The 14,642-nt window shown below is 46.3% G+C and overlaps 1 protein-coding gene across 1 annotated transcript; it reads right to left on the reverse strand.

Annotated features, from left to right (window-relative positions):
• Positions 1 to 13,522, reverse strand: LOC309514895 (uncharacterized protein). The gene is made up of 6 exons (XM_082192347.1): positions 13,484 to 13,522; positions 8,446 to 8,737; positions 8,230 to 8,311; positions 6,832 to 6,914; positions 5,812 to 5,938; positions 1 to 5,331 (listed from the first exon to the last, which is right to left on the reverse strand). The coding sequence occupies exons 2-6, from the start codon at positions 8,557 to 8,559 to the stop codon at positions 3,737 to 3,739; spliced, it is 2,001 nt and encodes a 666-aa protein (XP_082048473.1). The 5' UTR covers positions 8,560 to 8,737; positions 13,484 to 13,522; the 3' UTR covers positions 1 to 3,736.
• Between the last annotated feature and the right edge of the window lie 1,120 nt (positions 13,523 to 14,642).

Here is a 14,642-nt window from a genome sequence, read left to right on the forward strand (position 1 = left end):
TTCACTTTGCGGCAGAAACCATCCTTTCTTTTTATTCATTTAGTTTAAAGATGAAGGGATTACAGGTCATATGAAGGAGGGAGAAGACCTGGGAGGTAAGAGAGAATGTCTCTGCTCAGCTGCGAAGCTCAGTGGGTGACCTTGGGACAGTCAGTCCCTGTGGGTGGATCCAAACACAGGAAAAGAACGCTATAAATAAGCCAGAAAGAAAACAAAAGAAACTTGCCATGGGAAATGTTTTAAACCATTCCTGCTCTCTGGTGCCATCTGGTGTTGCATGTTTAAAACGCATTCAATTCGTTGCTTCTTTACTAAAGTAGCTGAGACCTGTCTCTCAGCCCAAATTACCTTAAAGAATCACTTGTTTGTTTAAATATTTATACACAGATGTATCATAAAATATAACACAGTGGTTTACAGCAATATAAACCCAAAAAAATAACAGAATAAAGAGTCTAAAATAAGGTAAAAAAAAATTAAAAACCCCAGCATCGATAGGCCCTTGTGGGGGATGTACAGTCATACCTTGGGTTACAGACGCTTCAGGTTGCGTTTATTCGGGTTACGGATCGCCGAAATCTGGAAGTACCGGAACGGGTTACTTCTGGGTTTCAGCAGTCACGCATGTGCAGAAGTGCTAAATCGCGCTTTGTGCATGTGCAGAAGCGCCAAATCACAACCCGTGCGTGCGCAGACGCGTCACTGCGGGTTGCAAACGCTGCAGGTTGCGAACGTGCATCCCGCATGGATCAGGTTTGTTTGCAACCCGGGCGTCCACTGTACTCTTAATTACCTGTACATGCAGGGCAGAATAGGAAATTTTTCAGCAAGCATTAAAAGGCTGGCACAGCAGGCACCCATTGAATCTCTAGTGGCAGGACTTTCCACAGGACACAGAAGACTAAAGTAAAGGCTTGAAATTAACACTGGTAAAAGGATACTTCCTTGACCAACTTGCAGGGAAAGTGGAATAGATATAGCCGTAATGCAGCTAAATAATGATAGCAAATTTAAAAATTCATCTCCAGCCTGCCTGTCCCTGATTTTGAATTGGTGTGTGTGTGTCCAGGAACAGACTCATGAAAAGCCCTCCCTCAATATCAAAGAAAAGAAGAATCTGGGACGCAACCAGGATATTCATGGCTACAGTATTCAGCTCTGGCTCTCCGCTGGGAGACATCTCCTGCCCATTCTTCACAGCAACTCGCTTCCCTCTGCCTCAGTATTAGGGCAATGTCACGGTCACCTTTCCAGGTCAAAGGAGCCTACATAAATCAACGACGTCCCCCCTCCAAAATACCCCCACCTTAAAATCACAATTTAAAAAAGCAACAAGTATGAAACACTAAAAAATAGCACCTAAACTGGGGCAGCAAATGCCTGGGGGATTAAAGCAGATGTCAACGGTAGCAGAAATCAGAGCGGATTGTGTGGGATAACAACGCTGCTCCTCTACTCCTTATCTACCCAACGCTGCTTCACAACTACCACCCCTCTCACACCCCAGCCTCCAACTGTCTCTGCTGAAGAGGCCAGAAATCATATTGGATGAGTCCTGGAAGATCTACTCTCTGCCTTGCAGGCCTTTTCCACCTGGCCTGGACTGACTCCAGCTACAAAAGCTGAGGCTGCTGAACAAACTCTTGGGCTTGGGAGTATTTGAGGGGGGTTCTTGCTGTTGATTTTTTGTATCTTGTATATTTATTGTATATCACTACTTTTGTTATGTTGTAGTTATTCAACCCCCCCTTAAAACTTTCGGCCAATCACCTCTCACCCCCAGCATTCCAAATTCATTCTCCCCATCTCCCTACCTAACACTACCTTAAATCTACTATTATACTGTACTTACCATTATTATATTAATTACATGTGTATACAACTTTGAATACAAACACCATAACATCACAGGCAAACTTTAAGGAAATGCACACACATGCACACTTTCAGAGAGGCTCTTTAGAGAGGAAGTGTGGTTTAGTGGTTAGTGTGTCAAGACTATGACCTAGGAGAAGTGGGTTCAAATCCCCACTTGGCAATGAAGCTCACTGGGCGACCTTGGGGGCCAGTCACCGCTTCACAGCCTAACCTACTTCAGGAGGTTATTGTCAGGATTAAAGGAGCTTGGGGGAGAACCGTGTGACCTTGAGCTCCCTGGAGAAAAAGGCGGCATATAAATGCAGTAAATGAAATTCAATAAGGACAAATGTCAGGTTTTGCACTATCATTCAGAATCTTGGTTCAATCTAAGCCATCTTCCATGGGTCAGACATGTGCAGATGAGAACTGGAGTTGGCCGAAGCAAATAAACTGTGCTTGCTGTTGCTCCCAACCACCTTTGAGTACAATGAACACAAAACTCATTCTTCCTCGTGGATACAATTATTTGCTCCTTGCATCCTCTCGGAATGTACTTTGAAGAATCAAGGAGGACAGCAGCAAGGGAATCTTTGACATACTCCTGGCTTTTCTGGAAGATGTCCTGTGTGTGTTCAGCAGAAACCAAGAAGAGCTCAAGGTGGCACCACCACCATCCTGGACATGCCAAGGAAGACGGTTGCAGCCAGGAGCACCACGAATTTGAGAGTTGGAGGCTCTTGGAAGCACGTGAACTGTTTGTCAGCTTCTCCAAGGAAGAGCTCAGCGTTGATGGCTAACTCACCAGCACTGCCAAATTGCTCATTACTCTCTTGTATATAAGCTGGTAAAATGTGGGATTCGTAGCTGGTTGATTGACCGAAACCAAAGCGTGCCCACTAATGGTTCCTCGTCTTCCTGGAGAAAAGGAATAACTGGGGTGCCACAGGGTTCTATCCTGTGCCTGTTTTTGTTCAACGTCTTTATAAATGACTCGGACAAAGGAATTGAGAGGATGCTTGTTAAATTTACAAAGGACACCAAACCGGCGGGGTGGAATGGGGTAGCTAATGCTGAAGAAGACAGAATCAGGATTCAAGATGACCTTAACAGGTTGGGAAACTGGGCTGAAACCAACAAAACGAAATTTCAATAAGGTCAAACATAAGGTTCTCCACTTAGGCTGCACAAATATAAAATGGGAGACGCCTGGATTGCTAATATTACATGTGAAAGGATCTAGGTGATCCATAGTAGACCACAAGCTTAACATGAGTCCACAGTGTGATGCAGCGGTAAAAAAACCCTCATGCTATTCTAGGCTGTTACCAGCAAAAATCTAGTGTTCCAATAGAGGGAAGTCTTAGTACCACTCTATTCTGGTTTAGTCAGACTATGCCTAGAGTCCTGTGTCCAGTTCTGGAAGCCACAATTTAAAGATACGACAAGCTGCAATGTGTGCAGAGGAGGGTGACCAAGGTAATAACAGGTCTGGAAGCCAAGCCTTATGAAGAACGGTTGAAGGAGCCAGGTACGTTAAACCTGGAAAAGAGGAAACTAGGAGGAGCTTTGATAGACATCTTCAAATATCTAAAGTACTGTCTCTTGGAAGACGAACCAAGCTTGATTTCTCCAGCTCTGAAGGGTAGGATCTATATTGGTGTATTCAAGTTACAAGAAAGGAGATTACCTTGACACATAAGTAAGAACTTTCTGATCGTAAGAGCTGTTCAGCATTGGAATGGACTCCCTTAGAAGATGGTGGACTCTCCTTCCTTGGGGGTTTTAAGCAGATAGGCACCTGCAATGGATGCTTTAGTGTTGAGTTTCCTTTATTGCAGAGGGTTAGACTGCATGACGCCCAAGGTGCCTTTCAATTCTACAATAATATGATTCCATGATTCTCTCCATTGTGTGTTCTTTGATGGGCTGTGAGATGGGACCTCTGACTAAAGCTTTTTCCACATTCCAAGCACTGATATGGTTTCTCCCCTGTATGAATTCTTTGATGGGAAGTGAGACCTTCTTTCCGACTAAAGCTCTTTCCACATTCCAAGCACTGAAAAGGTTTTTCTCCGCTGTGAATTCTTTCATGTGAAGTGAGATGAGCGTTCCGGCTGAAGCTCTTTCCACATTGCAAACATTTAAATGGTTCCTCCCCTCTGTGAAATCTTTCATGCGAAGTGAGACTTTCCTTCCGACTGAAGCTTTTTCCACATTCTGAGCACTCATAGGGTTTCTCCCCTGTATGAATTCTTTGATGGGCTGTCAGATGGGTTCTCTGATTGAAGCTCTTTCCACATGCTAAGCACTGATAAGGTTTGTCCCCTGTATGAATTCTTTGATGGGAAGTAAGATTGGCCTTCTTACTGAAGCTCTTTCCACATACCAAACACTGATATGGTTTCTCCCCTGTATGAATTCTTTGATGGGAAGTGAGACTTTCCTTCCAAGTGAATCTCTTTCCACATTCCAAACACTGATACCGTTTATCACCACAGTGAATACTTTGATGTTGAACAAAGTAAGCGCTTGTACCAAAGCTCTTTCCACATTCCAAGCACTGATAGGGTTTTTCCCCTGTATGAATTCTTTGATGGAAATTAAAACTTTCCTTCTGGGTGAAGCCCTTTCCACATTCCAAGCACTGATAGGGTTTCTCACCTGTATGAATTCTTTGATGGACTGTAAGATTGGCCCTCTTACAGAAGCTCTTTCCGCATTCCAAGCACTGATATGGATTCTCCCCTGTATGAATTCTTTGATGCGAAGTGAGACTTTCCTTCCAGGTGAAGCTCTTTCCACATTCCAAACACTGATATGGTTCCTCACCGCTGTGAATTCTTTGATGGATAGTGAGATGAGATTTCCGAATAAAGCTTTTGCCACATTCCAAGCATTGATATGGTTTCTCCCCACGGTGAATACTCTGATGTCGACGGAAATTTGTGCTTGTATGAAAGCTCTTCCCACATTCAAGACATTGATATGGATTCTCCCCCGTATGAGTTCTTTGATGGGAAGTGAGACTGAACTTCTGAATGTAGCTCTTTCCACATTCCAAGCACTTATATGGCTTTTCCCCGGTATGAGTTCTTTGATGGGTTGTAAGACTTAACTTCTGAGTGAAGCTCTTTCCACATTCCAAGCACTGATATGGTTTCTCCCCACTGTGGGTTCTTTGATGGGCTGTGAGGTGGTAGTTCCGACTGAAGCTCCTTCCACATTTCAAGCACTGATAAGGTTTCTCTCCAGTGTGAGTTCTTTGATGGGCAGTGAGGTGGGCCCTTTTACTGAAGCTCTTTCCACATTCCAAACATGGATAGAGTTTCTTCTCAATGGGATTTCTTTGATGAGAAGCATAATGGGAGCTGTGACTGAAGATTTCTTCACGCTCCAAATAGTTATATGGTTTATCCACCGTGTGTATTTTGTCATATTCTGCCTGGTTCTCAATTTCCCATTTATCGTCACCTGCAAGGGGGAAAAATGGATTAGAACCTCAGGAAGAAATGGAGCCCTAGATAACGGGAATCTGAGATTTGAAAAGCCTGGATCTTCTCCTAGATGGATTTTGTTTGGCACATTCATGGAATCTGCTACATCTCCACTGTCAGTCTTCTCTTTGTTTATTTGTTCTATCATTTTTGAGTAACCAAACAAGTAAAACCTGACTGAAGCTACGTTAACCTCCCTCACTACTCTGAATCCTACATTTTAAAAAGCCAGGTTAGTTCAGACCAGCCTGATCATTGCTTTAAAAGACATAAATGGAGGAAGACTATACACAGCCAAACAGTTGATAGTCCTCCATTCCAGGTGAGTTGTGGGGCTATCAGAATCCCAAATGCTGTAGGTGGTGCTGTTGAGCTACATCAAAATCTTGGAGCTTTCTCACAAGGAGATACGTATTGAATTTCAAATCAGATATCATGATCCAACACAGAGCCTTACTTAGAGAGGCCAAGATCCCACAATTCTCTTCCATGACTTCCTTATGCAGAGCTCTCTGGTCAGGATTTAGCAATGCCCACTCCTCGTCTGTGAAACGAACAGCTACATCTTCAAAGCAAACAGAACCCTACAAGAAAAAGGAAAATGTCGCCCTCTTAAACAGCATAAATATCATCTACAGTGGTACCTCGCAAGACGAATGCCTCGCAAGACGAAAAACTCACAAGACGATAAGAGTTTTTCGTTTTTTGAGTTGCTTCGCAAGACAAATTTCCCTATGGGCTTGCTTCGCAAGACGAAAACGTCTTGCAAGTTTGTTTCCTTTTTCTTAAAACCGTTAATACCTATGGGAAACCGTGCTTCGCAAGACGAAAAATTCGCAAGACGAAAAAACTCGCAGAACGAATTAATTTCATCTTGCGAGGCACCACTGTACTACACATTGCTGTTGTTTTCTGCCTGGTAATTGCTGTGTTGCCTTAATGGAATTGTTTTGCTGCACATTTTAAGCATGGATGCTTATTTTAACATCTTAATGGAGTTCTGTGTATTTGAATGAAGTGTGTTAATCTTGTTGTAAATGGGAACTCCACATTGTGTTATTCAAATCAAGTATTCTCTCCCTGTGCACAGTTGGGGGTTGGGGTTAGCAGACTCTCCTGATGCCCCAAAGTCAAGGGGTACAAAGGGGCATGGGGGAGGGTAATCTCTGATGTGCAACTAAGGGAGATGGTTAGGTGAATCCTGGCCACTGTTTTTCCCCTGTTGTCAACTGCTCAGAAGCCTATTTTAGCATTCAACAAATATAGAAATAAAACTGTTAACTAGTGACAAATAATACTAGTGACATTCAGAAGGCTAGTCAAAATGAGGTGGCTGTTCCTTATTCTCAGCACATAAGCCATCTGGAATGGCATTTTAAGCCCAGAAGCCAAGAGAAGGAGATTCCTTCAGGCCCAGAGGCAATCTGGCTGCCCCGTCTCTCAGCCTCTTCCCCCCCCCCATGCTCCTTCTCCCCACCTCGTCTGGTTCCACAGCCGCGACTTCTCCTCCGCCACCAAGAAAAGATGGATGAGGCGGTCTTGCCAGAATCCCTCCGCCATCTGTGAGACAGAAAGGTGAATGAGAAGTCAGAGGTGGAGCTGTGCATGGCGAACGAGAGATGGGCCACAGAAAAAGCCTCACGTGCCGAGGGCATTTGGACATTGGCAGCCATTTCATATTATAGTTTTGTGAAAATTGGTGCACCCTGCTTTCGGCTCTTGGATCCCACCAGTGACCATCAACTAGTAAAGGAGTGGATTCACCCTGCTAACTGCCCCCCATTAAATATACCAGACCCACCTCATGGTATGCAAATTACACAAATTTCTGCAATTTCCCACAGGCTCCCTTGTGAGGATCTTGTGTGAGGGGAAACTTAAGTGATTTAGAGTCTTAGGAAGGAGCTGAACAAAAAGAAGAGGTTTGTGGAGGGAAAATCGGGTCAGGAGATATGTCCTTTCAAATAAAAGTTATTACGTAAACTAAATGGAAATATCTCACTGTAGTACATGCACAGCTTTTCTTAAACTTCAGTTGCTAAAAGCTCTCTTGTTGCACTTCAGTTGGAAGTTCAGGTTTCTACCGTAGGAGGTAAAAGAATTAACTCGGTTTCTGTTCATTTACTTAGTTATGACCAGGGCTACACTTAAATACTTTTCATACAGCGCAGCTTCCTTCTCAGCCTCATACTTTGGTTCCTGAGCGAGGGGCATTTTTCGTCAGTCCGCCTCTCTCTTAGCCATCCCACTCCTGAGGGATTTCCCACAGACCCAGGGGATCCCCTCAGGCCTTGTTATTCATTGGGGGGGGTCTCCTTTTCCTAGCAGATCTCTCCCCTCCTGACCGGAAGGAGACCCTGGTTAAGTCCGTCTTCCCCCAGCTCCTCCCTCTCCTGCCTCCTCAGACTCAGACCTCCAGATTAAATCCTGCCTCCATCTTCTCCCCAGACCCTCCACTGGGTCATATTCCTATCTAAGCTGTGAGACTCCTTCTTCTGGCTAGAGAGATTCTCCCCTCAGATCAGAGCCAGTTCTCCCTCAGAAAAGAGCCTCTCCGAATAATAATAATAATAATAATAATAATAATAATCCCCCTCTCCCCTCTCTGACCAGGCCCTGCCCAACTCTTCCCCTCAGAAAGGGCTCCTCGGGTTTTCCCTCCAAAAGGGCTGGCAGCCAATCAGAGACAGAGAGAGGCTCCCGCCCTCTGCTGGAGCCTCGGAGGCACTGCAGCCCCCCCCCCCACTCTGCTCTGGCTCCATTATCCCTCACAGGCCATCAAGTGTGTTCTCCAGAAAGATTAAAAGGACTTTGAGATTCGTTCCAAAACCCAAAGAATGTGGGCTAAGTAGAGAAGAAACTCCTTCCTCCTTACCCAGAGGCCTCTCTCTGGTGTCCAATGCAGCCCTCTCTGCCTCAGAGCAATCAGGGCCCGTTTCTGCAAATGGATCCTTTCCCTGCAAGAGCAACCAAGATTCCAAAAAGAGAACAGGGAGCAGGATTAGAAAAAGGGTGGCAGACACACAAAAATGATGCATCTCTCATACCATTCAGAGCCCCTTGGAAGTCTCCAGAGGACAGTCTCTCTCACCTGCTTTCTCTCTGCCTGCTTCCTCTCCTCTGCCTGACTCAGGAGGAATCCTTCGGCCAGGGCCACCGCCTGGGAACTGGTCTCCGCTCCACATTCCCTCACCCAGATCTCCATCTCTGGCGGAAGGACGGCCAGGAACTGCTCCAAGATCACCAGGTCCAGCGTCTGGGCTTTCGTGTGCCTTTCTGGCTTCAGCCACTGATGGTCAAAGTGGTAGAGTCCTGCTGCAAATCTCTTGGGGTCCTCTGGCCTCCTGGTAGCAGAGCTGCCTGAACTGCTGGCTCTGCAAATCCTACAAAGCAAATACACTGTCAGGAGAGGGAAATGTTCTCTGAACAAGTGTGGCTGCGTCCCGCTGGGAAGCAGGCCTGGACTCCACCACATCACAGATTCTGAGATTTCTTCAACACAAAAAAGAAGAAAAGACTCTAGCCCTCCTAAAATGTGGGTTTCCTAACCCTGGGGTTCTCCAGGGTTGCTCCCTCCCCCAATTCAGGGCCCATTTCCTTCCTGCTTCTGCCTGGTTTTCTAGCACGTGGAACCTGCAGAGTTCTCAAGACAGACGACTTCGGTGGCGTCTCTTTTTCTTTCTCCTTATCCCACCTGCCCCATGAGGGCCAAGTAGGTGAGGCCAAAGGGCAGTGCTAGAAAGGAATAATAATAATAATAAATTTTATTTATATCCCGCCCTCCCCAGCCGAAGCCGGGCTCAGGGCGGCTAACAACAATCAAATAATCAGTCAAATAATCACACAATCTAAAAAATTTCATTATAAAAATTAATTAAATCAAATTGATGGCAACCAATTAAGCAAAATTCTGTGCAGGTTGCCGGAGGAGGGAGTCAGGCTGCGCCCTGACCAAAGGCCTGGTGGAACAACTCTGTCTTGCAGGCCCTGCGGAAAGATGGCAGGTCCCGCAGGGCCCTAGTCTCTTGTGACAGAGCATTCCACCAGTTTGGAGCCGCAGCCGAGAAGGCCTCTCTTTTCTGTGGTTGTAAGCTTTAAACTGTTTTTAGTATTGCGCTTTAACGTGGTTGTCTGCCCAGGCTACTTAGGATAAACAGCAGGTTAATAATACTACTAATAATAATGTTGCATAGCTTAACCCACATGCAGCCATATATGTTTGAGGGTATTCCTGGATCCAGAATGGTCACTGAGTGTCCCTTTCCAGGTCTGGCTAGTTTGCCAACCACTGTCCCCTTGGAGCAGAGATGACATGGCCAGGGAACTCTCTGCTGTGGATCAGATAGGATCATCGCAATGCCCTCTGTGTGGAACTGCTCTTGAAGATGGTTCATGTGATGGCCTGGGACTCGGAGCCAGAGGAGTCTCAGTCCACACCAGATCCTTTGCCTCAGGCGGCATCTGAACCTAGTCTGGGGCCTGATCCAGAAGAGCCCCAGTCTGCACAGGTTCCCCTGCAACAAACACCAGCTGGGCCGAGTCAGGGGCTTGAGCCTGCCCTGGCTCCAGATGCTGGGATGACCTCGTTGCCTCCAGCTGGGCCATCACTTAAAGCTGCTCCACTACCGGTTAGGTCAGGGGAGGCTGAGGTGGCTCCTGGGTCTAGTAACCCACCGACGTCTCCCAAGCTGCAGAAACTGAGGTCTGAGAGAAGAAGAGACCTGAGTCCTTGCAGGAGGAGTGCTCACCTTCGGGCGAGACAGGGAGGTGAGTCGCCGGGGGATCAGGACCGACCATTAACCCGACAAAGATAAAAGGCTGTCAGACCCCGCCCCAGGTTGCGGGAGCAACATTGCTGTATGCCAGATCCTGCCTGTGATCCTGTGCCTGACCTTGCCTGGTTTCCTGCCTCGTGTCCTGCCTTGGCCCTGTCGGACTGACTCCTCATGGAACCCTTGGATTCAGGAACGGACCTGGACCGCATTACTTGGGCTACCCCCGGGCCCAGCACAGTTCAAAATACGCTCCAAATTGCAGAAGCCAGATTGTTGGCTGGGCTCCCTTTCTTTATGAAGGGCATTTCTTTCCCCCCTTTTTCTCCAAGGAGCATCCATGGGTCTCCCCCTCCTCATTGAATCCCACCCCCATTACAACCCTTGAGAACACATTTAATTCCTGTTTTAAAACAGCTGCATTGGTGGTCCCTTCATTTCCAGGTCCAATTCAAAGTGCTCACAGGAGGACTTCACTTTGGCCCCCAGATATGTGAAGAACCACCTTCTTCCCCACAGACCCTCTTGGCTGTGAAATTTGGCAGAGGGGGCCCTCTTGGTAGCTTCACCCCCTTGAGTGTCTTGGGTGGGGTGGCCCAAGAGAGGGCATCCTGGGGGCAGGACGCCCATTGGGGGACTCCCTCCCCACAGAGGCACCCCAGGAACCTTCCCCTCTTTCCCAATGCCTCTGACAAGGGAGACGTGTTTTTTCAGGACCCAGCCTATTCCTGTGACTGTTATTTGTTTTGACTTTTAAAAATATTTTTAAATGGTTGTAAGCTGCTCTGGGTAACAAATGGAACAGTGGTAACAACAGCAATAATAACAACAAACAACTACACTAATGAAGCCTCCAGCATGGAAAAAAGATAAAGCCTACTAGAATCATAGAAATGCAGCAGCAGGAGGAAGAATAGGCAAAACAACATCCAGTACAAAGCCTAAAGCTTCAAGCATGTGGGAAAATAGCCTCAAGGTACGTGGAGAGAATCAAGAAACAGGCTTGGAGCTTGTTCGAATTTGCAGACTTTTGAGAATTTGGCTCAATCTGGTTGATCTGAATTTAAATTGAAACATAAAGCATTACCTTTGCTTTGAACCTCCCTCCCACGTTCATCAATAGACTAACACTTTATCATAGATTTGTAGAGTTGGAAGGGACCCTGAGGGTCATCCAGTCCAACCCCCTGCAGTGCAGGAATCTCAGCTCAAGCAGCCATGACCGATGGCCAGGCAACCTCTGCTTAGAAGCCTCCAAGAAGGAGAGTCCACCACCTCCCAAGGGAGACCACTCCACTGACAAACAGCTCTTTCCACCAGAAGATAATTCCTGATGTTTAGTTTGGAATCTCCTTTCTTTTAACTGGAAGCCATTCATTCGAGTCCTGCCCTCTGGAGCAGGAGAAAACAAGCTTGCTCCATGTGACAGCCCTTCAGATATTTGACAATGTCTACCATACCTCCTCTTTATGTTGTTTCTTTGGTAACATAAGAAGAAAAATGACTATTACTCACATTTAACCAAAGCACAAGCCTAAGGGCTCTTAACTAGGTGTTTGGCCGTTGACTGTTATCTGTTAACTCAGTTTCCCCTTTGTTTCTGTTTAAATCAATTCACAAACCTACAACTCAAACACTGACCACTAATAATGTTGCAGATATCCCTGCAAATCTATTTTGCTATTTTTGTGATACACAAATGACATGAGAAGCCTATTTATTTGTGTCCTTTATTCCTTCTACAAACCTTGTTTATAAAACTCAATTAAAAGTTCTTCCAAAAAAAGAAAAGAAAAAGGCAACACACACACACCCCTCATCTGCACTGCATCTGCAAAGCAGGATCAGACCACTTTGAAGGGTCCCGGCTTCCTCCAAAGAATCCCGGGAACTGTAGTTTGTTAAGGATGCTGGGAGTTGCTAGGAGCCACCCCCTCAGAGTGAGGTGTCTGGACACCTGAGAGGTTGCATGTCTGAACAGGCACACGTGTGTCACCCAAGAGTCTGGATGACACTCCTGTCTGATGAAGGGGTTGGGGGCGCAGAAGCAACAGAGATTTCGCTTGCATCTGGAGGAACATCAGAACATTTAATTGCTCATCGTCTAACATTGTGTATGCCATCAAATGCCAACAGTGTCCTTCAGCTCTCTATATTGGACAAACAGGCCAAACCTTACGCCAAAGAATAAACGGACATAAATCTGACATCAAGAATCACAAAACAGAGAAACCAGTAGGAGAACACTTCAATCTCCCAGGACATTCTATACAAGATCTCAAAGTAGCTGTTTTACTACAAAGGAATTTCAGAAATAGACTGGAAAGAGAAGCTGCTGAATTACAACTCATTACCAAACTTAAAACAATGGAGAGACCTGGTCTGAACAGAGACATTGGTTTCTTATCTCATTATACATGACTCAGCCATTTTTCACCTTCTCACCCCTTGTCTTTTCCTGTAAGACCTATTGCAGTCGTTAAGAGTCGTCAACAGGCTCATCTCAGCTATCTGCCAATCTCCCATTCCCACCACCCTTCTGAGTAATACCCCTCCCCACCTTCTCACTATATAGAAGGATCTGGCAACTTCTGTTTCAGTGTATCTGAAGAAGTGTGCATGCACACGAAAGTTGGTCTTTAAGGTGCTACTGGAAGGAATTTTTTTATTTTGATCAGAACAGAAGGTGAGACCTGCAGGATCAGGCCAAGGGGGCTGCACTGAGTCCCCTCATCTGTTCTCACAAGGACCAACCAGGGGCCTCTTCTGGGAAGCCCACCAGGCGGATCCGGGCCCAAGAGCGTCTCTCTCCCTGCCTGCGGCTTTCCCAGCAACTGGGATTCAGAAGCATCCCTGCCTCCGACTGGCCATCCTGGCTAAGAGCCCCCCACCCATAGCTGTCAACGTTTCCCTTTTTTAAAGGGAATTTCCCTTATTCCGAATAGGATTCCTCGCAAGAAAAGGAGAAAGTTGACAGCTATGCCCCCATCCATGCATTCCTTATTCATTTTCTGCACAGGTCAGGTTGTGCTTATTGTTTGGGTGCATTTGACACCTGAATGTTTCCGTCTGGCTGCAACCTCTGTTGACAAACGTGACTGGTTTATGAATCTGAAACGGGTTCGGGTTTACCTTCGTGCCCGCGAGCAGCGCATTGATACACAGGAGGAACATAGTTGCAGACCTCCTGCAAAGTGCCCCCGCCCTGGCTTTGCAGAGAGGAGGGGGAAGGCCCCCCCTGCTCCCAAACTTGGGGGTCCCCAGCATGCATGAGCCGAGCAGCCCCCCACGCCCCCTCCCCCGCAGCCCGGGGACCCCCTCCCCCAATGCACCCGGGGGGGGGAGAAGGAGACTCACCAGATCACAGAAGAGGCCCCCCGCCCACCGCTTGCAGGAAGTGACTTGGGAGGGAGGGAGGGAGGGACCTGGCCCCACCCCCACCTTTCTCTCCTGCCCTCTCTAGGAATCCCGCTCCGTTCCTTTTAACCCGTGCAAAGCCGGGCGCACCAAGAGCACCCCCCTCTCCGCCCCCCCTCTCCCTTCAGATAATCCCTGCAAAACAGAACACTCTGAGCAACAAGCACAGGCAGCACGTCGGCTAATAAAATAACATCTATTGTTTTAAAATTCATAAACAGAAAACATACATGTTTCTTCCTGAAGTATCCTGGAAGAACTGTCCTGTCCTGTCTGCTGCTGGGCGTGGAACAGCCATCATCTCACTTGGGGAGGATAGGGACGGTGGAAAGGCATTCGGCCTTCATTATAGCGCTCAGTTAAGTTACTTACCACTTCTACCATTTCTGTTTATGGAACATTTATACGATTCGCATTAATTTGTGACTCCATGCACATATTTTGTTCTCTGTTTATGAATTTTGAAACAATATACAGTATAAATAAAAAAAAATTCCTTCCAGTAGCACCTTAAAGACCAACTAAGTTAGTTCTTGGTATGAGCTTTCGTGTGCATGCACACTTCTTCCACACGAAACTTCTGAAGAAGTGTGCATGCACACGAAAGCTCATACCAAGAACTAACTTAGTTGGTCTTTAAGGTGCTACTGGAAGGAATTTTTTTTTTATTTTGACTATGGCAGACCAACACGGCTACCTATCTACTACTGAAATATACAGTATGTCATATTAGCCGATGTGTTGCTTGTGGTGGTGGTTTAGTGTTTTCTCCCTTCAGAGCAGGTTTTATTTTTATTTCTTGGCTGGTTCTGAGCTATTCCTTCCCTTGTCCAGAAAAGCCATCCAATACAATCCCCTGCAAATGCAGAAACCTCAGCTAAAGCATCCCTGGAAGACGGACAGCCAACAGAAGCTTAAAAACCTCCAATGAAAGAGGTCACTTTGAGAATCCGTGTTCGCCACTTTGAGATTCTTGGAGCTTGAAGGGGTCGGATAGAAATGCCTTTACGGTAATATTGTTATAGATCCGGTGAGGGTGAATAAATGCTAGGATGTTGATTATGGGGATATGGATAAAACATAACGTGCAGAGCTGTGC

This window comes from Podarcis vaucheri (assembly GCF_965113315.1).
Source record: "Podarcis vaucheri genome assembly, chromosome: 12".
In the NCBI taxonomy this organism is placed as follows: domain Eukaryota; kingdom Metazoa; phylum Chordata; class Lepidosauria; order Squamata; family Lacertidae; genus Podarcis; species Podarcis vaucheri.

Excerpts from the sequence above, each read along its gene's own strand:
- LOC309514895 (XM_082192347.1), bottom strand. The coding sequence starts at position 8,559 with ATGGAGATCTGGGTGAGGGAATGTGGAGCGGAGACCAGTTCCCAGGCG. Across the intron at positions 8,312-8,445 it reads AGCAGGCAGAGAGAAAGCAG|GGAAAGGATCCATTTGCAGA; the intron begins GTGAGAGAGACT and ends TTGCTCTTGCAG. Across the intron at positions 5,939-6,831 it reads CGGCTGTGGAACCAGACGAG|GGTTCTGTTTGCTTTGAAGA; the intron begins GTGGGGAGAAGG and ends TTTTTCTTGTAG.